The 23,673-nt window shown below is 43.5% G+C and overlaps 1 protein-coding gene across 1 annotated transcript in view; it reads left to right on the forward strand.

The window, feature by feature from the left end:
* The window catches only part of zfpm2a (zinc finger protein, FOG family member 2a), a 119,294-nt gene that overhangs the window by 68,340 nt on the left and 27,281 nt on the right, over window positions 1-23,673 (forward strand). The window contains exon 5 of the mRNA XM_080896115.1: window positions 6,917-7,028. Within this exon, the coding sequence (XP_080752241.1) occupies window positions 6,917-7,028 (112 nt within the window). The remainder of the gene's footprint in view (window positions 1-6,916; window positions 7,029-23,673) is intronic.

Here is a 23,673-nt window from a genome sequence, read left to right on the forward strand (position 1 = left end):
GGCTTGTGTTTCTTCAGTTGATTCTTAATCTTCGCTCATTTTTTATGTATTGCCTTTTCCCTTCTGCTTATTATAGTTATTATTTGGTACACTTGGATATAGAGAAACCTCACTTTACCAATCAGGAGGCGATTCGGCCGCACAGAATGAAAGAGACTTCTGAAATATAAAATCACATACTGTAGATGCTAAGCTAATGCATCATGAAATTTATAACTCCACCAGAGAAGAGAGGGGAGTTCAAAAGAATATTAAAATCCAGTACCTAAAGGGGGGCACGAGGGTTTATCTAAAGTCAGGGGCTTCGTTCAAGCCTACTATTTTATTGTTTGTCTTTATTTGCTGCCTCTGACTGATCCTAGTCTTCCATGTGTGGTTATGAGAGCAGGGATTTGTTGTGACCCCATTGACAGATTGACTCCCGAGTTCCCCTTTTCTTCCTCTTTGAAGAAATCCCCCCATCCGCATGTTTATTCCCAACAGAGAAAGAGGTGGATCTGTCCAGAGAATATGCCACCTGCCACCTTGACCCCCAGGGGCCTTGGTAATATCCATACAGGTGAACATTACTGGCTCCAGGTTCTCTATTATGTTCCCTCACACAGCTTCTTGCTGCTCGGGGAGTCAGACCTAACTCACATGCAAAAGATCAAACAAGTCCTTGCCAATTGAATTCAAATGGGAAATTTTTGAGTAATTCAAACAGTGAGTAGTGAAGCGACAGGGCTGTTCTGTCCCCTGACCAAAGCCAAACACAAGGAGTACACGTGTGTGTGTATATGTGAGCCCTACCTCCAAGACATGATTAAGTCCCGGAGCACATGCATTACAAATTCCACTTTTCCTTGTTTACATCTTCAAATAGTTCTCGAGACATATGCATAATACGGAGTTACGGCAGCACACGCGCATTTACTCGTGAAGTTGAATTACACGTTCGCCACTACAAAGAAAGTTGGAGACATTGTAGTTTTGATGCTGAAGGGCTGGGGAAGTGAAGACGTTTTATATACAGTATGTGATGAGGGCGGGCGACATGCTGATGTTAAAGGAAAGTGGGGTAGGAAAGGAAAGGAAAGGAAAGGAAGCCAGTGACATGAAAGAAAAGAAAATGTAATGAAAGAAATGATGGATGAGAAGGGAGGGCTGGAGAAAGGGGGTTGCTTGTCTTCAGGGCAGGTACAGCTTACACTAAACTGTTTGGCTTTAGAGTTGAAGCACCTCAACATGCCTGAAGGTCTTGAAGAATAGAGAATTGATGTGTCCCCTCTACCCCACCCACCCTTCTGAATCTCTATTCTTCACTCCTATCCCCTCTGATTGAGCAAGACGCAGATTCGTTTAAAAGTAAACAGAATAGGGTGTAGATGTGCTATTTGTAATTTAGCATTGCTTCCCAATCAACATCCAGAGCAGCCAGTCATCAGTCTCTTCATATTGTGGCTTAATAAAAGCAACTGAACATACAGTAATCATGCAATGCCACCCATAGTCAGTATAAATACAGACCCCATGTGCATTTCAATGGAGCGACGTAAGTAATAGCTAATGCAGCACATGAACTTTGATGCTTACAGTCCAGTCAGCAGGATAAAAGGTGATTTAAATGAGAAAATATTTATTTCCCATAGCGGCGCCATGATAGCGGCCAGCCAAATAAAGGCACATGCGCACAGTGATGGGTGTCCCTTTAAAGATTCCGGGAACAGCAGTGACTCTCTCAGTTTAATCGATTTTAAAATGAAAAGTCAATTTAACAAAGTTGAAAAGAGAAAGATGGGCTAAGGGAAGAAAAAAGCATTCTCTTGCACTCAAGCAGTAAACTAACTGCTGCACAGAGCAGGCAGAGATTTCAGCTGAATTATCTCCCACCTCACATTTGCTCTTAGGCAAGCAGTTTAAAAGCCAGGCGATTGAGCCAGTGATCCAATTTGAAATGCAGAAATGATTAGAGCAGCTTGCCTCATTTCATATCGAAATTCTCTGATTTATGACAGGGCACCAGCCAAGATCTATCTCTAAGGGGAATTAGTGTGCAATTCCTGCATATTTCTGTTATTTAGCCTCCCAATAGAAGATGCTATAGCCTGAGAGGGAGGGGTGGGGGGGATGAAAGCTGTATGTAGGTATCTTTTCATTTCAGCAGATGTAACCATAGCCATTTAGAAGAGGGGGAGAATGACACAAAAGCAGACTTGAGAAATGGAGGTATTTCCCACTTTATTGTGGATGTCGACAGAGAACCTTATTTCAGGGCGCAATGAAAAAAAATGCAGCACCTAACTAAGCATGTACACAGCTTTTTTGCCAGCGTGGATAGCGGCGGGCGAACACAGGCTGTGAGGTTAGCTCCGGACGTTTTTTTTTTTTTTTTTTAATTCAACAAAAAAAAGACCCTTGCAACCCATCCATCCTTGAGGCTAAGAAAATATTAATACGCAGAGCGATAACGAGGGCTAGAGGAAAATCTCCCTTAATGAAATTTCCAGTTGACCACATGCAATTTGTTTCATCGCAGTGAACAACTAATTGCAATGGACGTTATCAAGGTGTGAGTGTGCTGTCTGCTGTAAACTGACTGGTAAAACAGGTACAAATCCTTTATCCTCACTCCCATGTTAGAAACAGAGAACATATAAACTCGACATAACCCATACGTAAGCTTGTATCTTTATATATATATTTATATATTTAGGCTGCAAATATAGTACCGCAAAGGACACGGCACTTTTAAAATGATTTGGGCACGCGTTGCCAGGTCAACAGTGGTCAGATGTAATGTGGGGATGAGAAAATGCCGTTATCAGCTATTCAGGAGCAAAAGAGGGAAAAAAAGATGGAAATAAAAAACAATTGTTGAAACAAGGCTTTTACTGTGAAAAAGAGGGCAAGGTTCAAAAATACTCAGAGTGATTTGACTGGAATATTTCCACTAGTGTTTTCATTTGGAAATGGCACTACTTTGGCACCGAGTGGGCGTTGAAAGATGAATGCATAAAGCCGGTATATGTCTTGAGATATTCAGACGGAGCGGTTTTGATCTCTCAGTTGTCTAAATCCTGCAGCTGTGGGATCAAGACGGATACAGTGCCAGTCGGTGACCTTGGTGGAGGGAGGGAGGTGGTGGTGGTGGAGGGGGTGGGCGTGCGAGTGCGAGTGCGAGTGCGATGAGGAAAATAATCATTCCCACCGCGGTTTGTATCGATTTCACCTGCCCTGACCATGAAACGGGTTAAGAGTAGCCAGTGGTGGTGAAATGGTCAGCGGCGATATCATTAGCTTGTTTACACAGGGAAGCAGGGAGTTAGAAGGCTGAGTGTCACAAGACACTTTCTTCTTCACCTCCTTCAGCTGATCAGAGGATCATGGTATCAAGGAGGGATTAGTAGCGACTTGGGATTTGTGTGATTGGTTAATTTATTGCGGTGATGGCAGGTCTTTCATCTATGGCAACATTTAATCAGCGCAGCCACAGAGGCTATTACAGGTTAGCTCCTTTCTGGAGTCAGTCCGGCTGTGCCATCAGCTCTATCACAATTCCCCTGAAATTTCCAAATTATCTGGAACAGGCTTTAGCTTCTCAGTAATAAAAATTAGAACAGATTCCCGATAGAAGCTTTTGCTCACACAGGGCCAATTATAAATAGTACAGCCCTGCCTTGGAAGAAGGAAAAAGGGGAAGGAGGGGAGGAAAAAAATCCAAGTCTGAGAGATGTGCGCGGAACTTATCGTTCAGCCCCTGCTCCGCTCTGATCCAAATCCGTGTGGCTGAAAATTTATATTAGATTTTATCACAGGGGCCTAAGTCTAGAAAAATCAATGAAGGTTATCTTTTATGTTGCAGCAACTTGTGGAAATATTGATTTTCATTTTATAGCGAATTTGGAGCATCAGTTTGTAATCACTTCCTCGCTGACTACACTGTTTTGGTCACTGTATCTCTTACACGAGGAACGGTAACAGAGCTCAGAGGAAGGAAGAAAAAAAAATAAAAATACCGAGAGAGTATTGAAACCACTGGAGTGAAAGCAGACAGTGGATAAACCGTAACACACTACACAGAGAGGAAGGCTGGGGAGGGGTGGGTGGGTTACAGGCTCTGACAGGGATGATAGTCAGTAAACTGATATTGTATCTGTATAAACACAACACATCGAACGTTTCCCTGTTAATAATATTTAGTCTTAATTACAAAAATACGTGTAGTCCAGGCATGAAAAATATCAGAAAATAACAAAAATGCTTTAGAGGAATTGGGGAAAAAGTAAGATCAGCAACTTTTCTTTCTTTTTTTTTACTGCCAACAGGGGTCAGCATATTTTCCAGTTCCCCCTCAGTGTGCTGTTTTGGGCAGGAAAAAGCCTCCCTACGTCACATCCCCCCCTTTTTTCTCTTTTTTTTTTATGGCTGGCATCTCTGAGAGGAGTTTGTTTCCGTACAGCCAGTCCATCTCTGAGTCCCTAGCTCGAGGGAAAATCGCAATTTTCTGCCTGTCAATCTGCGTGTTTTTTTCCCTCTTCTGGCCTCGGCCACTTAGGCCAACTGATCCAGTTGTACCAATGTTTTCATTTGCATTTGCAGAGACGCTCCTCGCTGCGGTGACGCCGCTGTGTCTTAATCCTAAATTTGTTGTGCGTGCGGTCGTTCTTGTGCGCTTCTTTGTCTTTGCGGGGGTTGCTACACGCAGGCTGCTTACAAAGCGCATATTGTCACTATAGATGCTTTATGTAAATCTACACTGAGACTGGCTGTCAGGGGCTTGTTGCTGCTCACTTTGCAAGAAAAAGGGGAACCAAAGCGAATAGTTGACAGTGACAATTAAATCAAAGCTAATGCATCGTAAGTTTCTATTACAGCGGGAACCAGAGGAACAATTGCGATTACTGCCACAAGTCTTAACAAATTGTGATGGTATTTCTAACGTAACATGGGAAGATGCGTCGTTAATATGGCCGCTTTGTCTCTGCTGGCTACATTAAGAGCAGCTGGAATATCATGAATTCCCAGAGGTGCAGGAGGATGGCAGAGAGGCCTCTCGCTGCTGAATAAGAGATGGCTCCAGTCTGGAGATCTGAGAAAGGGTTAATCTGATTTCCATTTCAGATAGTCGTCCTAGCAACAATCGGCCTGGTCTGCTCTGCTCCTTTGACAGGGGTGTGAGATTTTCAGGTTAGCCAGATAGAAGACTAATTTGAAATGTGAAATTGCGGACGACTTAAATTACAGAGGTCCTCTCTCTCTCTCTGTCTCTCTCTCTCATCTGCTGCCAGGACGGGATAAGGAGATGCCAGGAGAAGGAATAAGAATATCAACAGACACAATTTGCTGTCTGTGTTTGATCAGTTTTGCCGGTGTAGTTTGCCAATGTGCGAAGCTATATATATAAAGAGAGAGGGACTATTTCAAAATCTGTCTCTATTGAGTGTCTGCGTTTGCCTTCGTCATTTTGCAGACAAGATCCAAACAGATTCCTATCAGCTCTCTCTGAGATGTATTTGCCATTTGTAAATAATGCTCTCTCTCTCTCTAAAAAAAAAAAAACATAAAAAATAAATAAATAGAAATCCATGTCCTCCAGCCTCTGACTAGATGAGTTCATGGAAAGAGAAATGGGCGGGTGGACGAGTAGGAGGAGGAGGAGGGGGCATGCAGACACACTGCCGGAGCACAGTGCTCATCTCTTGTGCATATCTGTGCCAATTCAGACCTTTAACATGCTCAAGTGACATTTGCATTTATCCTTGAAGGTTGCTGCCTCTTGCGGGGGAGAAATAAGTGAAAAGTGCGCGAGAGGGCTGGTATTTTGCTTTTGCATTAGGCAGATGGACAGTGTCCTGTCACCGGCTGCCTCAGATGGGGAAAAAGAAATGAAGTGTCGAGATTGCAGCCCAACCTATTTTCTCTTAGCTAAACTGTTTTCTGTAGGCTCCTAATGAAGGGGAGGCCCCGGGGTTCAAAAGAAATGGCCTTAAAATAGTGACATTCTGCCTTTGAGTAATAGGCTACTGTACCCAGCTGCCTGAGATGTTGCAACAGCCCCTCCACCACCTCCATACACACGCAACGTATGCACGACACCACCAACGCATCGCTTTACAAGAAGCAAAAGAAAAGGAGAACCAGCATAAAATAAAACAGACTAGAAAATCATGTGAGGATGAACAGCGCAGGCGAATGTGGTGACAGCGCAGCATGTGAATCTATTATAGAGGGTGTAGCTCTCTATCTCACTCTGTTTTATTTATTTATTTCTGATTCTTTCAGTGGAACGAAACCCCACGTTTGACCTCTGACCAAGAAGAAAAATGACCTTACACATTTGGAATAATTTCCCGGTATATTATAAAAACTCTGACCTCAATCGGCCTTTGAAATGGATACTGATTCTTTAAATTCTTCCCTGCTTGTTTCAGGAAATAGTGAGATCCTGGTGATAGCGAGGCACAATGCGCCCAAAGTTCACCGCCGAACACTTGCTTCCTTCTCTCTGAAAGTCACCGTCCTTTTTTTCCCCTTTCTTCCTTTCATTTTTTTATGATTCTCAGACACGTGAGATGTTTTATTTAATCTAGTGGATCTGATTCTGGATCTCCGGGTTGAATCCTGGATGAAACAGATACAGTGCGGGCTCTTGCACCCATTTGCCATCACACCAAGCACTGCATTTGTCTGTTGGCCATCTCGCACACACACATACACTCATAAAAACTGCCCTGATTTCACATTTTCTCAGCAGTGTAGGAAAAAAAGAGAAAAAAGGGATTGTGCTGGACTTGAGTTGCACGCTGTATAGTTTCTGAAATTGCCTCTTTATGGTCATTCAGTGCAGCGGAAGAGCGTAACTCAGAGGTTATTAATGTTTCTTTAATCACCAAAATAAGCAAATGATTAGTGTTTGTTATCTGTCCTCGACCAGAAGACGAAGAGCACGGTCCCGGTGGTGTTGAGCGCCGGCCCCAGGTGGCTGCTGGATGTGACTTGGCAGGGAGCGGAAGACAACAAAAACAACTGTGTGGTGTACAGCAAAGGTAAGCAAGCCGCGCCGGCATCCTGTTATCTCTCTGCAGCGCAGCACACCACGCCACAATCCTCCATCCACTCCTCCTCTGCCTGTCTCTCTCCCTCTGTCATTCTTTTACTTTTTCCTCCTCTCTTTCCTTCTCTTCTTCTTCTCAAAGTCACAAACAAGCACAAATAATTGCATCTACACAGCCCACGAGGACACACAGAAAGGCGCGCTCTCGCTCCATATCTGTTTTCCTCATCCAAAGAGTCGTTTATATCTCTAAAACTCTGATTGGGAACTGAGAAACATCACTTGACACACAAAGTTAATGGTCTTTAGATTTCACAAGGTAATTAATGCCCCCCCCCCCTTTCCTCCCCACACTCTTTTATACTAAGTGAATCCCTATCTCGGGGTAGATAGCGAGGAAAAGCACGAGTGGAGATGTGTTTGCCACTTTGCTTCATTTGTTCTTCTCGGCTAATTCGGCGAAGCTTTAGTTGTACATCTTTTAATAAATCAGCTGCATTCATACAACTTCCCAATGAGAAGTGGATTTCTGTAAACATGTGTTGAGGAAAAGAAAAAGGAAAAGCACCGCTATCTGTCAGAAAATCCATGTTAGTTATACAAAAGTAATCCAAAGCATGCAACCCCCCCCCCCCCCCCCCCCACCAAAAACCCACGACCCACTGTCACGACGATAAACTCCTCAATCCCCTGCATTGTGTCCAGCAGGGCCTCATTAAAGGAGCCCCGCAAACTGATCTGTGGAGAGCTGGGTTTGTTGCAGATTGCACGAGAAGATGCTCGCACTGTACACAGCACTGACACTAAAGTGTGGAGCTTCACTCCTCATGAAAGCGCATGGCTTCTGCAGCTATAATTGGGTCTTGACGGGTGTTAACCAAAGAGACACGGCGAAATAAATACGTAAATAAAGATGTGTTTGGGCTTCTGAAGGGGTGGGTAGGGGGGGCCTCTATTTATCACTTTTCAAAAATGATTACCCCGTGACAATACCCCCAAAGCTGAAATGGAGCTTCTTCTCCCTCAAAGTGAATAAGTGGCAGGAGTGGGATTTGCAACCCGGATTTTCGGTCTCCCAATTCTCATCTACTAATCACTAGACTGCACTGGGGAGTTATCCTCTTAACCGGCTACTTAACTTTGTGCTCTTTATCACCAAATCATTAAAGTTTTGATAAGCTGTTAAAGAAGATTATGCACTTCTTTAAAATCTTCTAATCTTTTTGCTCACAGAGTGACTGTATGAAACAAAAAGAAGGGCAATAACAGGATTTCTCACTTCTTCTTTTTTTTTCTTCTTGAGAATTTCCTCTGCCACTCTTCATACATGTATCCTGGCGATAACATCACACACAGCATCATCGCCACCTCAGCTGGGAGCGCCTTTGTTTGTCGCTTCCAACTTGACCTTATTAAATTAAAACACAATAACATCTCCAGACGACCCCTTGTGTGAGTCGCTCTTGTGCTCTGCTTGTATAAGTTCATTACTCTAAATCCTCCACAAGCATCAGCACATGCTTGCCACTGATAATAAGCGATAATAGGGGGAATGTTGAATACAAAGAATTAATTCAATTCTCAGAGTTAAATATCTCTTGTCACCTCAGAGAATCAGTAAGTCGATTACTCGGCTCGAAACAAATTTCGTCACCTCTTGTGGAGGAACGCGATCAACGTGTTGGACTTTGAAACAAACTTTTAGCGCACTTCAAAGATTCAAACCAAAATCCAGCCTGCGCTATTCCACACTTGACTCGAACTGGTCTGCAGCAACTTTACCAAAAGCGAGTTGCATAAATTGGGTCGGGTGTCCGTTTCTCTTGCTTTTTCTCTTCCAAAGAAAGAAAAAAAATTGTTCCACGTTTTTGCTCCTGGCAACCTTTTTTTTCTCCACCTGGACTTGGGAGGAAGTTGAGAAAGTGATGAAGCGTTTGATGCCGCGCGGCCGTTTGACTCTTACGTCCAGACTGTGACTCGATTTATGCTGCTCATTCTTCTTCATCGCTTTCCTTCAAATATTCCAATCTGCATGCGTGCGCACCCTCTGGAGGTGACATTGAAATGGAGTGCCGGCGTGCCGGAATGTCAAATCTTTGTCAAATTTAATATTGAATTTGGTCTTTTTTTCCTTTCTTTTTTTTTTGCCTGTCGTTTCTTTTTTGAAGCCGTGCTGGAATTGTGTTTATCGCGTTGACGCTGGCGCGGACCGACTAAAGGGAAAAAAAGGCTTCTCGGAGTCCGGCAAGAACTTTCTTCCCACCTTGAAAAGCTGAGGCCCAGATTGTTTATATCTTCACCCCTGTGCTGTGTTTCCCGTCTGTTGGCTGTTTCGTTGCTCCCTGAGATGCGTTATTTATGGAAAACAGTGAATATCTCAATACACAGTATGCTTGCAGAATATGCTTTGGCTCACGTTTCAGTGGTCTCGGCTTTCTTTATGGCTGCATGCAAAGATAGTAGCAGTTCACTTTGGATGCTTGCCAGTGTGAATCTATGGGGGAGTATCTCTAAGTAAGGGATGGTGATTGGTTTGAGTGGCTGTAGCTTAGTGCTGGACGCTCTGTCCTATGATTTTTGCATTGCTTTTTTATTTTATTTTTTTCGTACAAATGCTCATCCTCTATCCCCGAAACTTGTCAGGAAGTGTGTGTGGGGGGCGTGGGGGATATGTGCAGAGCGAGGGAGGACTGGATTCAGCAAAAATGATTCCTCTGAGAGTTGTAGCCCTGCAATGTGTTATGTATAATACATGCACTGGAGTGTGTAACAAGCAGCAGGATGGCATAGTCAGGTCCCCCCACAGGGCGCCCCTGGTCATCAGCACCAAGAAACACTTACCTTATAATGTCACATATTCGACCCAGTTTTTGAGATGCTGCAATTCCTGTTGCTATAGCAAAATGATGTTTTCCCTGCCCTCTGTTTGCACGTCTGTATCACTTAATCGAGACGAGCAGAAAAGCATGAATATTTAAAAAATGCGGGGGAAAAAACAAGTGGAAGACCATGAGTAATATTTGAGTCATTTAAAATGTCTCCAATTAAGATTCGCATTCGTTTCATGAATATAAATTCTTCTTCGAATTCCCCTTCCTCAAAATGAGAGAACAGCACGAGCCCTGAAGTGGAAGCGGGAAAAAGTGCAATATCTGTTTTTCCCAGGCTGTCAGCATGGCCCTGTTTGTTTTACATTAAACTCCCAGGAAGAGCCTTAGCAGCCAGCCATTACTAAAACTCTCAATTCCTACTACTGCGCTAACTCATTATCGAGAAATCCACCTGGAACTCCCACAATGCTCTCCTCCACACTCCGACAGTTTCTTTGAACCGCCGAAGTTCTAGAAACAGGCAGCAAGTCTGCAGAGTAATTATATGTTACAGTAACGCCGGAGAATGAGGAGACGGAGCGAATGACAGACAGGAGGGAGGGAGGGGAGACAGGGGAGAATTTTCTGTACAGATAAACAACAGATTGATAAACAATGCAGCTGGAAAGTGGGAGAGATTTAACAGAGAAAACAAATTCAGACACATTGTGATTTCTTTTCATCGTCCAACGTCTCTCGGCTGAACGTGTTAGCGATGGGGTTCAGATGTCGCAAACCCGCCTGATTGTGGATTTCAGCAGCTGCTCAGAGAGCCAGCGTGACCACCGATGTGCTTATGCTGTCAAACAGCTTTCTTAATGATAAGGTGTTGTGCTGTATTTCCTCACTTTAGTCACCTCTCGGAACTTTTTGACCTCTCTGCCCTGAGGTTAAGGAAGTCATGAATACATTCAATTTTTTATTTTTATTTTTAAAGTGTAGTTTTTCCACAAATGTTACCCAAACAGGAATAAATGCTCCTCTTGTAGGGGGACTTTTTGATCACATTTAACCCTTACAGCAGCAGATAGGTGTACTTCAGTGCCCATGCGTATGGTAAATAATTCAGGCATATTTTAATCATACTATGTTCCCATTATGTGAGGCCTTTCCTCTGCTGCAGGGCATCCAAGTTCAATCAGACACAGTCACATCTGAACTTACAAATAACAATAAATCAATTTGAATAAAAACACGACATTTTTTAGGAGTGAGGTGCCACGCACGATGATTCGGTTCATCCTTGCTTTGAACCTCAATTGCGCTTATACCTGATATCTACGGTAAGCCAGGTGAAACTATACACAGTTAACGTGACCACATTACGTGGCATTATTCAGAGGTCACCGAAACTTTTGGAATGTAAGCCTCTTAAGCCAGACCACATTCAGATACAGCATGTCCAATAAGTCTCCAGAGCAACTTGGCCACATTGTTCGTGTAGAAAAAGTCCTCACAATCAGATCCTTTTTTATGCCTTCATTTGCTCTTTCCACTGATCCAGAGCAGCAGACCGCTGAGGCAATATGGTGAACTTGCGTGACCTGACAGGACAGATGTAGTATCTATCAGACTCTCTCTAAAAAAAAAAAAGAAAAGAAAAGAAAAATGCAAAGACATTTTGAGTTTTTCCCCCCTGTGAAATGAAGGCGTCAAACTTGCAACGTTTCGCGCACTGCACCCTGGCAGCGTGCGCCATGAAACAGTGAGAGGAGAGGACTCTTACAGTTCAAAATTTAATTGTTCATTTCGACCCTCCTATTTCAAAATGACTGCAGCGAATAGAAGGTGCGAGGGTTATTATCTGTTATCTAGGAACATAGCGAAATAGTGTGACTGAATAATAACTAAACAACTGACACAATGTAAAAATTCCATTATCAGTGTATTAAAACAAAATTGTACCCTAAAGGAGTCCCCACCACAGCTCCGAGCAGCCAACTAATTATGTTTAATTAAAAGACAACAGAGATCAACAGAATCGTTTTCATTAGGAAATTATTAATGATTCCACTGCAGCAATAATTGATTGCACTGAGCCACGCGATAACTCGGTACGGTCAGGCTGGAGTGAGCCGTGTGGAGAGGAGCTGCTGGTTTTAGACACGCGGCAGCTCCTGAGTGGCGTCTACACTGTTTGTTTTTTTTTTCCTTCTTCTTTTAGGAGAAGTTATGTAGCGGGTTTTACGAACAGGATAGGAAGAGAAGAGGAGGAGTGGAAAATCCAAATCATACACCAATCTGAGAGGACTTAACATCCCACACCTGCTTTTAGGAGGCATTCATGCACATGTCATCGCACATGACTGAAACAGGAACGCATACTCTTTATTATTTTCTCTTGTCTCATTTTTTACAAACATAGTCAGGAGACATATTGAAGAGGGCGTTTTCTCTGTGATTTTTTTCTTCTGTCTCAGTCGTAAGCATATAAAGTACACGCACGCACACACGGCCACTTCCCACCGCTGCTCCATTCAGAGCCACGTGAAAGACGTCAGCTCCAGACGCTTCCTCCGACAGCCTTTTATGTGCATTGTTCTCCCACCGAGCAGGCAGTTTTGCCCATGCTAGACAGTATAGCACAAGCACCAGACAACACACTCTGCTACAGCATGCACATTCGCTACACACACACACACACACACACACACACACACACACACACACACACACACACACACACACAAAGGCAGACCAAACGCCATTACCGAAAATTCACATAATGGCTGCTGACACATATATGTCCATCTGCATTCAGTGCAGACTAAGCCTTGAGACAAAAACAACAATGCAAGGGGGGAAATGTAAAAGAAGTGATGGGCACTGATGAGGGACAAGATTGTTCTAGTCATATCTCGCTGTTTAACATTTTGTCACTGTAGTCGCTGCACATTTTGTGTTTGTGTTTGTGTGCTTGTGATTTCTTGTTTTGTGTGTGCGTGCGCACGCGTGCGCCTGCCTGAGAGTTTAGCCAGTCGTCCTTGTATCAATGCCACGGAGGGTGTCAGGCTAATGAGCGTGGGCTGTCCTTAGAGCAGGAGGGTTTGGGTTGTGCCATTCACTCTGCATATTTAAATGCCTTGTAGAGCTTAAGTAGGCCCACTTTTCCATGTCAGGGCAGCGTTCAATCCTGCTGCGACCATTAATTATGATACCATTGTGCTCCAGTGTGGCTAATAAGAGTGATGTATTGCACCCTCGTGGCATTATAATCATCTGAGTGAAGTACCTGGACTACACCGAGCTCGCTTTAAGCACCGTGCTTTTAAAAAAAAAAAAGGGAAAAAAATAGTAAGTAGAGAGAAAGCCTCTTCTTCCCTCCTCTCAGTCTCATCTGCTGGCTATATTAGCTAGTGGTGCTACATGAGAGCGCGTCACAGATTTAATTTCTGTATAATTATATAATCAATGAACAGAAATGCTTTGGTATTGATCACGTAGGAAGGATTGTGTCCCTGGGATGGAAGACGCGCACACACACACACACACACACACACACACACACACACACACACACACACACACACACAATCGTTTGTGCTCCAAGTAATGCAAGTATGAGCATCAAAAGAACACATGAGTCATTATTTAGGATTTTGCCCCCCCCCTCGTCATTCCTCTTCCTATCAGGCCAAGTACGTTCCTTGAGTTATCTGCGGTGCTTTCGCAGATGTCTTTGCACACAGAGCTAGTTAAGTGGATATTAAGGAAGCTGCTTCTTAGTATTTGCAGCATGTCTCCTCAGTATTGAATGTGTTCAATACAGATGGGGAAAAAAAGATCACATTTTATTACATTAATCACCGCAAGCTAATGTGATTATATGTACTTTATTATTTCCCTGCTTAACGTCCCTCCCTTAACGGCATAATCAATGACCGTTTTTATATTCATTGAAAAATTCTGCAGATATGAAAATAAGCCTCTGTGAGGGTTTTTCTTTTTCTTTTTCTTTTTAATCTACTGCGGGATCTTGAGTCAGTAATTAAAGAGTCTATTCTGTGTGTCTTCTAAAAGCCCTTAGCCTGCTTTTAGGCCTGGGCATGATCCAGCCCGCCGCCTCCATCTCTGCTGTGGTAAGTAGGTGTGAAAAGCATTGTCAGTGTGCTTCAGGATAAAGCCCTGCTGTTGGATGCCATTGGTCAGAGTTTCCCACCACCACCACCTTAAACACACATACACACACAAGATCCAGGAGCAGGATGAGAGGTGGAGTGTGTGTGTGTGTGTGTGTGTGTGTGTGTGCAGGGATAATCAGAGACAAAAGCTGAGAGCTTGAGTGAGGGGCCTTTCTGCTCCTCCACACAGTTTCTTCTCTTTTTTTTGGAGATGGGCAGAGAGGGTTGTTTCATCAGACTTAAGGGGGGTCACATTGTATGTGTGTGAGAGAGAGAGAGAGAGAAAGTGAGATGGAGGGACAGAGATAGAGGAATCACTTGGGTGGAAGGGTGTTCAGATCGTCAGTCAGCGTGATGGAAAGCCACCTGGTTAAAGTCTGTGTGAGGGTTGACACAGGACTGCAGCGAGTGGAACTAAACAAGTGAAAATGAGTCAGGGTGAAACTCTGAAGTGCCAAGGGAGCGAGGAGACGATCATGCTATGAACAAAAAAAGCACACAGAGAAGGAAAGAGGGACATGACGGGGAAAGAAAAGTTGTTATTGAGAAAGAAAAGGAAGTGTGCAACGCTGACTGTGTTACAGTGATACAGTCGGCGTATAAAACAGTGTTAGAAATAACAATTCAGTCAAGCCATAAGGCCCGGTGCTGCAGGAGCCATTTTTCCTTTGATAATGTATACTCCCCTGCAAATCAATTTTTAGCCTGGGCAAAACATAATCAGATTTCCTCTGAAGAAATAGCATGAGACATTACAAAATTGTTTTGTGGGGTCGCCACTGTGTTCATGCAGGAGAGCTCGGTGATAACCTTTGTACATACCTTTGCAGCTAATCCATTTTATTGATTGCACATCCACCTGGCTGAGAAAAAAAACAAAACATGGTCCCATAGTCTTTAGAGCAGCGTATCAGTGGGATATCACAGTATTTTTTTTCTTGTTGCAGAGGAATACAACTGCAAGGCTCCTGCAGTATTAGCCCCCTATCTGTGGGTTATTTTATCATGCGATCAAGTGTCTGAGCTAAAAGTTTAATGCAATGGGTGAGGACATTGACATCAACAGTCTATCAATGCCATACTTGATCATATTGTCAGCGTTTTATCTTTATTTGGCAATCAAAGTTGTGTTTGGTCATCGAGTACAGTTCACATGGAGAGTTTCTGCGGTCAGAAAAGAATTGAGATTGTCTTTACCAACAGAGACTGAACTCCTGTGGCACAAATCGTTCCCTTTCCAAACCTTAATCGTGCAGTTTTAGCTGTCAGACTTTAACCAGATAACAAGTTTCTCTTGCTCTGTAACTTGTCCAGTGCGTACATGCTGAAAAAAAATCCCCTTTCTAGTAGCGTTAGTGCAAATTTAGAGATATTGAGCTGATATTAAATCTTTCTTCAGTATTTTTTCTCTTTAGTAAAAGTGGACGCCAGTGAAGTTACAGTCTCTGGTTAAGGATAGTCAGGGTTAGGTGAGGGTAGGGTTAAGGTTACCTCAAAAGGCAAATATTAATTGAATGCTAGCGATGGGCATAAACTCTGCTCTTCTTCATGAAACCACCCACACATGACACTATGATTTGCCACTCACTTTGTATAGGCCGTAATCCAGAATCGTCCAAGATGAAAATAATTCCCAGCTTCTGATATGGCGCTAGGTCCTTCAAAACTGATTTAGCATTGTTCTCTATTTCTTTTTTCTTACAATTATAGTTCCAATTTTTTACATTTTTAAGGCTGTTGTACTTGTTGTTTCTTCAGCGTGACAGCGATACTGGCCACTTATGAGCAAATCCCTACCTCCTCCAGGCTGCTTTAGTACCTGAGCTCTACTGACCTCTGCCTGTCGGCGCCGTGTGACAGAGATGGGTGCCCCTGTTCGCCGTGTATGTGTGTAAAAGCGAGAAAGAGTGGACAGAGAGGCGAGCGGGCAGACAGCCGTGCTGTAGGTACAGTAGTGTAGAGGACTAGACATCAGTGTCGTCCAGGTCAGACAGGGCCATCCATTCTCTAAGCCCCAGGGAAGAGAGAGAGGGAGAAAGAAGAAATGGAGAGAGAGTGGAAGAAAGAGGTGTGTGTGAGTGTGTGTGTGCGCGTGTGAGGAAAAAGAGAGATTGTTGGGGGGGTGGGTGCTGATGCACTGTTTCTCTTAACTCTGTCAAAGCCACTCCATTGTGCTCCCCCATGCAGTGAGTGGAAACCAATCTGTCATCGCTCCACTAGCCAGCATACTAGAAGAGGGCTAGACTGCTGGAAACACAAGTCTATTCAATGTGAAATGTAACTGGAATCTGAGCCCTTGGATAGCTGGATTGAGGAGGAAAAAAATGAGCGATGTAAGATTTTTTTTTTTTTTTTTTGAACCCCCGCTCTCCCACACACTGTGAAATGGAAGACGTGAGTACAGTATTTGGGTCTGTGCGAGATAGGTTTCAGTCTCGTATCTCTCCCTTTTTCACGGAGGGGTGATTGACATGTTTTGTTGATGGAACTCTATCCAAACCATGTGCGGTTTGCATAGGCATGAAGGGCTCAGTTAAAACTCTCCTCGTGCAATATCACCCCGCAGAGCTGGCCTCCTTTGTTTAAAGATTTGATTTTTCTTTTTTTAACTTTTTGTTTCTGGCATTGACAATGTTTAGACAGTCACAGTCACAGAGGGGGTGACTGAGCAGTATGAGAGAAAGTCTTCAAGTGGAGCTGTGAAGATGACTTCCTCGCACCTGTCACCTACAGAAACTCACCATCAACACGACCACCTCTCTCCCGATGCCCTGAGCCCGCTAAGCCTGCATACTGTTGAATAGCGGCCGCTAATGCTGTGTTCCAATGCCATTTGGAGTCACTGCTTCCCTTCTCCTTGCAGGAATCCCCCTTGCGCCATTTTCCCTGTAATCTCCCCACTCCTCTCTGTTATGGGGTGGCTCGCCCGCTGCTCCCGCCACTATTTCGCAGCCCCTCTTCTTCATACAGCCAGCACCTCCACCATTTTAATCCCTTTGACCCAAACCTTGTGTGTTTCCCTGTATCAACAGCTCCTGGAGATTACATCCTGCCTGCCTTCTCACCACTGTGTGCTTCAGTCACCGGGGCTGTAGCTGGCTAGTGCATGCTAGGGTCTTAGTCAGACACTGGTGGGTGTGATAGCCACTGTGGCTAGTTAGCTTGGTCAGGGTCGTAGCCAGAGCACAAGCAACAGAGGCTTAGAGAATTAGCGGGTAGCTTCTGGCTTCAGAAGAAAGTTTGTTTCAGATCTTGAGCAGTTTGAGTAAATGAATGAGAACATTGTTTTGTTAATTCTTTTAGTTACTTCTCCAGAGTGTCCTCGAGCAAGGCGAAATATAACTTCTTCAGCTGCTTGGAATAAATTGGAAGTGACCTGCAGCAACCCCATCACCAGACATGAATAGTGATAATGTGTGATTCTCCCACACCACAGAACACATGCAGAGACATCTGGATTTACTTATTTTATTTATTTATTTTCACAGTAATTAAGTGTTAATGATTGCATTACATTTGATATGAAAAAATGTTAATCTATTTTTTGCTTTTTAACAAGCACAAGAAACTTACTGATGACAAACCCTTAACGAGGAGGAAAGAGGGGTTTTTTTTTAATCAGTCTGAAATGCAGTGGTACTCAAACTTTTTTAGGGGGGCCTCCCCCGCTTCAAAAGCAGATATTACCAATAAAAAAGGATACTAGTTGAATTTTTGTGAAATAGAGCCAAGCATTAGCAAACTATTTGTTTATTCCTCACTAAAAAATGTCATATTGATTCAACATAGTTCCAACCAGATTGGTGGCATACTTGAGACCCCGTCAGTGTTTGAGAACAACTGCAATAAACAGGGTTGTTCACAAGATTTCTGCTTTCGTGTTGACTTGCGGGTTTATCATATAAAAATGCAAACCTAAAAAAGATGACAACCACCACATACATAATGGAAGGCGTTGTTAATAATTATTGTCCAAAGGATGACGCCGATCTCACATTTGAAGATTTATAGGTAAAGAAATGTCTTAACGTTTCGTTCGTTTGCCAACACCTGCCAGGGAATAATTCAAATAAAACCAACATCATGTGGCTTTAAATAGTTGTTGGAACAAACATGCACAAATGCATGTTACGGCAGAATGTGCCCTCTTCTAATTTAGGGCAAAATTTAACAGGGAAATGAGGGTTCAGGAGGTTAAAGGAGTTATATCTCAACACAGCCTGTTGAGATCCTGCCCCCGATTCTTCTGCGTAGCTCGTCAGAAAAGTGAAGCAGCTGTCAGGAGAGTTGGAGCCAGTTCTGTCGTTACAGTACGTGACGAGCAGCCAGTGCCCACCGTGGGCCCCTCCTCTTTCATGTAGTGTTTCTGGTAATGGGTTGGGGCTTTATTGATGTGAACTTATGTGATCATTGCACAAAGAGCTACCATTCCTGTCTCTCTCTCCCTCCTGCTCAGTTTTCCTGTGGGTCGCATTAAATCAAGCCTCCGACCTAGACTCCAGTTAAATTAAACCCTATCAGCATGTTGCCCTCTCATATCGGAGAACAGGCCTTTATATAGACGGCCTGTAAATGGTGATTAGTGAGTGTTTTGATTAAAATTCAACCACACGTGTGATACTCTGGTGGAGCCGGTCGCCTCCTTCTCTCCCTCCCACCTTCTTTGCGTGTGCGTAAACATACGTTAAAACCCGTACGCGTGCACAAAAATCCGCTTCACCCGCCTCCCTCCCCGTCTCTGCCAGGCCCTTTCTCATGGCTCAGCAGAGTGCAAGGCTGATTTAAGGGCCCTTACAAATGGGAAGGTTGCAAGTGAAGACAAAAAACAGAGACGAATCACATCACAGCAGCCTCAAGGTTTCTACTAAAGCTATTCAACTGGAGGGGGAGCGGGCAGAACAGTGAAAAATATACACACACTCCATCCTGTCAGAACGCTTTTGGCTTATCTTGAGTGACTGTCAAGGCTGGGAATATCAGGGAATGGACAGAAATATATAAAATTAATAAGCCGCTGGATGTTGTCGGGAGTTATGATGCTTCATAAATCCTAGTTTGATCATGGCGGACAAGGCTTAAACCCACAGCTTCCTAATGCGCACAGCAGTGTTTTGGGACTGGATTTTATTCTGTTTCTGAGATAGAAGCCCTTAGCTGGCAAAAGTAAGATTTATCATCTCCCAATCCCCCCTTTTCTTTCATGAGTGACAAATATTAAAAAGAAGGCCTGAGGGAAGTTGGCAGCCATTACCACCTTTAATAGAAGGGCACAGGCGTAGCAAGGTGAAACTGGGGCCAAAGGCAGAGAAATGCTATTCAAAGAAAAGCGAGAGGAGCAGGAGAAGAGGGAGAAATTGCTACTAACTTATCAGTTGTACTTCCTTTGTCGGGTCAGAGGTTTTGGAGCTTTTGTTTGTTTGTTTGTTTCTTATACTGAGAGGATGGATGCTATCTCTCCCGCCATCCAAGCGGGTCCGCTCTGTCGAACGCTGCAGGTAATATTTCATGTCACGAATTAAGCAAGCCTGCCCACCGACTCCTTTCTACAGTTACATGGCTGCCGCATCCATCATCGTCCCCTCTTCCTTTAGTGTTAGCTTCTGTGCTGGATTTACTCAAGTACTGTACTAACATACAGATTTAAGGTACTCGCACTTATATTCCAATCCAATATTTCTGTTTCATTGTACCTGACATGTCTACCTGACTACATATAAAAAATGTGTTCAAGCATATTGTTCAAATGAAACAATTCAGTTAGTGGCTTAGCCAGTAATCATTCAAGCAATGGTTTTGATTTGTTGTCGATACGCCAAACATTTGAAAATATTACATTTTTGGAAGTTTTGCTACATTTTTTACTTTAGAATGGAATCCAAATTGATATGTTCTTGAAATGCCTAAAACATCTAACGACGTGTGTTTCTGCTTGGGTTGTGAAACTTTGGAAGGCAGCTACCATAACTGGTCTCCCACCAGAGGAACCAGGTTTCAATTAAAAACAAGTCTCCAAGTGTTTTTGGTTGGATTGCAGGGTTGTCAAGTATTGCTGTCAAGTATTATCTAAGCTGGCTTCTCCCCAACGCTGTTAAATACCCGGGAGTTTATTTCAAATTCTACCTTGTTGTACAGCACCAGCAAAAATCAAGCTTCACAGGCGCTGAACTGACGATGAAGTTCAAGTATTGTTATGTATTTTTTGCACGGGCTGAGTTTGAAAAGATCCACGGTTTGATTCCAGGAGGAGATACAAAATCCTTTTGCGGTTGTGTCAGGAAGGGCATCTGCCAAATCAAAACATGTGGAGCTACCTGCTGTCCCGTGGTGACCCCTTGCGAATAAGGAAGCAACCCAAAGTAGCTTTTGCAGTGCAGCAGTGGTACTTTTAGTCAGATAAAAGATCTGAATACTACTTTGACCACTGGTTGGCTGGTTTTTGTCTGATCAACCTTCCTCTCTAGGGGGCTTCAGCTGTGTAAATACAGGAGCGGAGGGAGAGACTAATTAGACCGGCATGTCTAATCTCTGGGGCTTTACCTGTCAATAAACATGTTGTCAGTGAAGATGAAGCCTCTTTAAATGAAAGGCTTGGCAGTTTTGATATGTAAAACACATGTCACATCGTCTCAGTCGCTAACATCACGAAGAGACGAGCTGTCAACAGAAGTAAAATGACAACAAAAACATCTTTGCTGGACCAAGTTGGAATAATGACACTTTAAATTAAGATGTGTTGTTCTTCGCCCCCCTCTCTTGTTCTATTTGGGAGAGGTCATGCTTTTTGAACACAAGCTGTAGTAAGTAAATTTATTCCACTTATTTCTTGTAACTGCACGAAAAAGTAATGAGGTGCTGGAGATAAATATATGAAGACAATAAGGCATGCAGTCCTTTTCCTGTAGCTGCTTTTTGAGTCAATTAGCACTTTTCAGAGGCTCTGAAGAATATCACTGCCTTATGTAGCTTCTCAATATGCAGCATCTGACTTTTATCCAATTACATTATGTGAGGTCTGTGGGCACGCCGGGCACAGTGCACATAATGGAGGATGCCATCTTTGGTGTGATATTCTCTAACACTTTTCCACCGCATATGCCTATGGCTCTCACCATGAATTATTCAAAGGCTTCACAGAAGAGAGTGAGCAACTCGGCTCCATAGTAAACAGATTTTCTGCTCGCCATCCTCACAAATCTGAAGTGTAGGACATTGTAAGTACCAAATAATTACACGGTGGCCCCTTTTCCCTTCCTGTCTGAGTTAACCTGGCCTCAGAAATGCATTTTGGACTGAATAATATTTTGTCACTGGTGTAGCTTGGAGTTAATTGAAGTTTTGTCGCTCGAGACCTGCGAGTGCAGATTCACAAAACTGATGCATGAAAATGCAAGATCTGTGGACGTCCCCACTCGTGTAATTCCATGGAAAACACTTCTTTATTTCAGTATTTCTTATCCCATTTTTCATCTCATCAGACACATTTGGTTGAGGAGAAGGCAGCAAAATGTTACCAGGATATTTGTCCACCCTGCTCTGTCCCTGTTGATTTATTAAACCATAATAGATAACGGCTCCAGAGTTTGACTCTGGCTATGTATAATCACTTTAGTTCCTTGCCGGCTATTGTGCTCTGAAATAGAAAATATGAATATTACATGGGTTTAAATCCCTACAAAACTTCCTTTTTTTTTCCAGAACAAGAAAATTGACATATCCATTGCATTACTGCAGCGCCCATCTTTGGCTAATGGAGATTTCACATTATAGTGCTCACATTATAGCACCATGAAATATGCTAAGCATTTAGGAGAAATGAACTTTTTAAATAGTTCATCACTGGGAATAAAAAAAAAAGGGGGTGGGTTCTATGAGATCCCCCCCCAACCCCCAACCCCTCTCTTTTCTCTGCTTTGGGGATTTGCCCTGACCTTGAACTGCTCGTATCGTCCAGTGCAGATCTGTGGCGGTGACACATGTCATGTGTTGGAGAGGATTGAGGAGGAAGCGGAGGAGACAAGGGAGCGTGATCTTGGTCTGTAGCCCAGTCGAAGTCAGAGTCCGCCTTTGTGTCAAAGGATGGGCATGTTTGGCCCAAAACACAGACTGCACCTCATCCACTAACCTCAGCACGAAAACACCTTTTGGGTTGCTGACGAGTGGGGGAGGGGTGAAGACGAGCACTCGCGCATGTTGCGACGTTGAAGAACAGCGCGATGGGTTCAAAGCCGCCCTTAAATTCTTGGGCTGCAGGGAGGGACGTCTACATGGGGGAAGAACAAGAGAACGAGTGAAGTGGAATCTGTCTCCAGATTCCCCTCTTGTAAAGCCGACCTGGCTGAAGCAAAGCCAAGCTCCTTCTCGTTCTGCCTTGTAGGAAACCACGCCGCTCCCATGCTACACTCAGTAGGAGGACACAAACTGCAAAATAATAGATGCTATTCATAAAGGAACACCGTCTCAGGTATCCGCCTCCCCCTGTGTTTCAATCTCTGGTTTGCAGTCATGTAGTTGAAAGTGCATATAATCACACGTGAGTGAAGTTAACTCGCATATCGACCTGCGATGTTTCTTTCTGTCAGCGCGACGCTCGGCTGAACACTCCCTTTCCACCCAGGCAGATCGCACGAAGGTGGCGGAATAATTTGTTATTGAATTGCAGCGTCTCTGAAATCCAGATCAAAAATCTACACCAAAGATTAACATCTGTATTTAGGAAAGATGGCTACCGTCACATGGCTGACAAACGTCATTACACCCTGCTTACTTGTGAGCGCGGCTACCTTTAATCATCAAAAGGCTGCAGTTTGCCTTTTGTCGGGAGTTAAATTGACAGACTCAGACCTCGTTTGTATGCAGCGTCTCAAGCAGAGGCTGCGACTTTCAGGGTGTCTGCAAATAAATAAATCATAAAGTTTGTTTTTCACTCAAGTCAAAAGAGACCTTCTCTTTGTCTTTGTGCTTTTGGCGCCTTTTCCACCGACATGAGGCTAAAACCCCGAAGACTAGAGCGTTTAGGAAAGCTCCTAAATAGCGGCTCTGAAGCTAGGTTTGAGCTTTGTCATCACGCTTGAAGAATTTCCTTTTAATGTACTGTAATGTGAAATTCAGTGGGGACAAGTTTAATTGAGTTTTACACAAACCAGTTGGGAGTAGCGCTGGAAGGTAGGTGATGTTGAGGTTTTTAATCTCTGGCTCCGGAGAGGCTTGTTGACGGAGTGGTTCTTTCTCTTTGTGGAGAAAAAAAGAGGAAGCCTAAGAAATGATACATCCATGGATAAAACCAATTGGCAACCCTCAAAGGGACGGGGGGTGATAAGGCAAATCCAGCACTTGTAGAGAAATAAAAGAATCCAACTGTTCATTAAAACGGGAAACAAAACAGGCGATTGAGAAGGAAGGCAGACTGCTCAGTGGAGGAGTGAGTGAAACAGACAAACAGTGCCAGAGATATCAGAGGAAAGGATTGGAAAATAATCAAGGATTTGTGAAGAGAATTAATAAGAAAGATAGGCACAAATAAGCATTTTTCTGACTCTCTGCAAAATTAGGAGGGATGGACTACAATTATCAAACAGGGGAAATGGCATAAGCTACATAGACACCTAATTATAAAGGATAACCTAGATATGAAGGTTGCTGTCTTTTT

This window comes from Rhamphochromis sp. 'chilingali' (genome assembly GCF_963969265.1).
Source record: "Rhamphochromis sp. 'chilingali' genome assembly, chromosome: 11".
Taxonomy (NCBI): Eukaryota; Metazoa; Chordata; class Actinopteri; order Cichliformes; family Cichlidae; genus Rhamphochromis; species Rhamphochromis sp. 'chilingali'.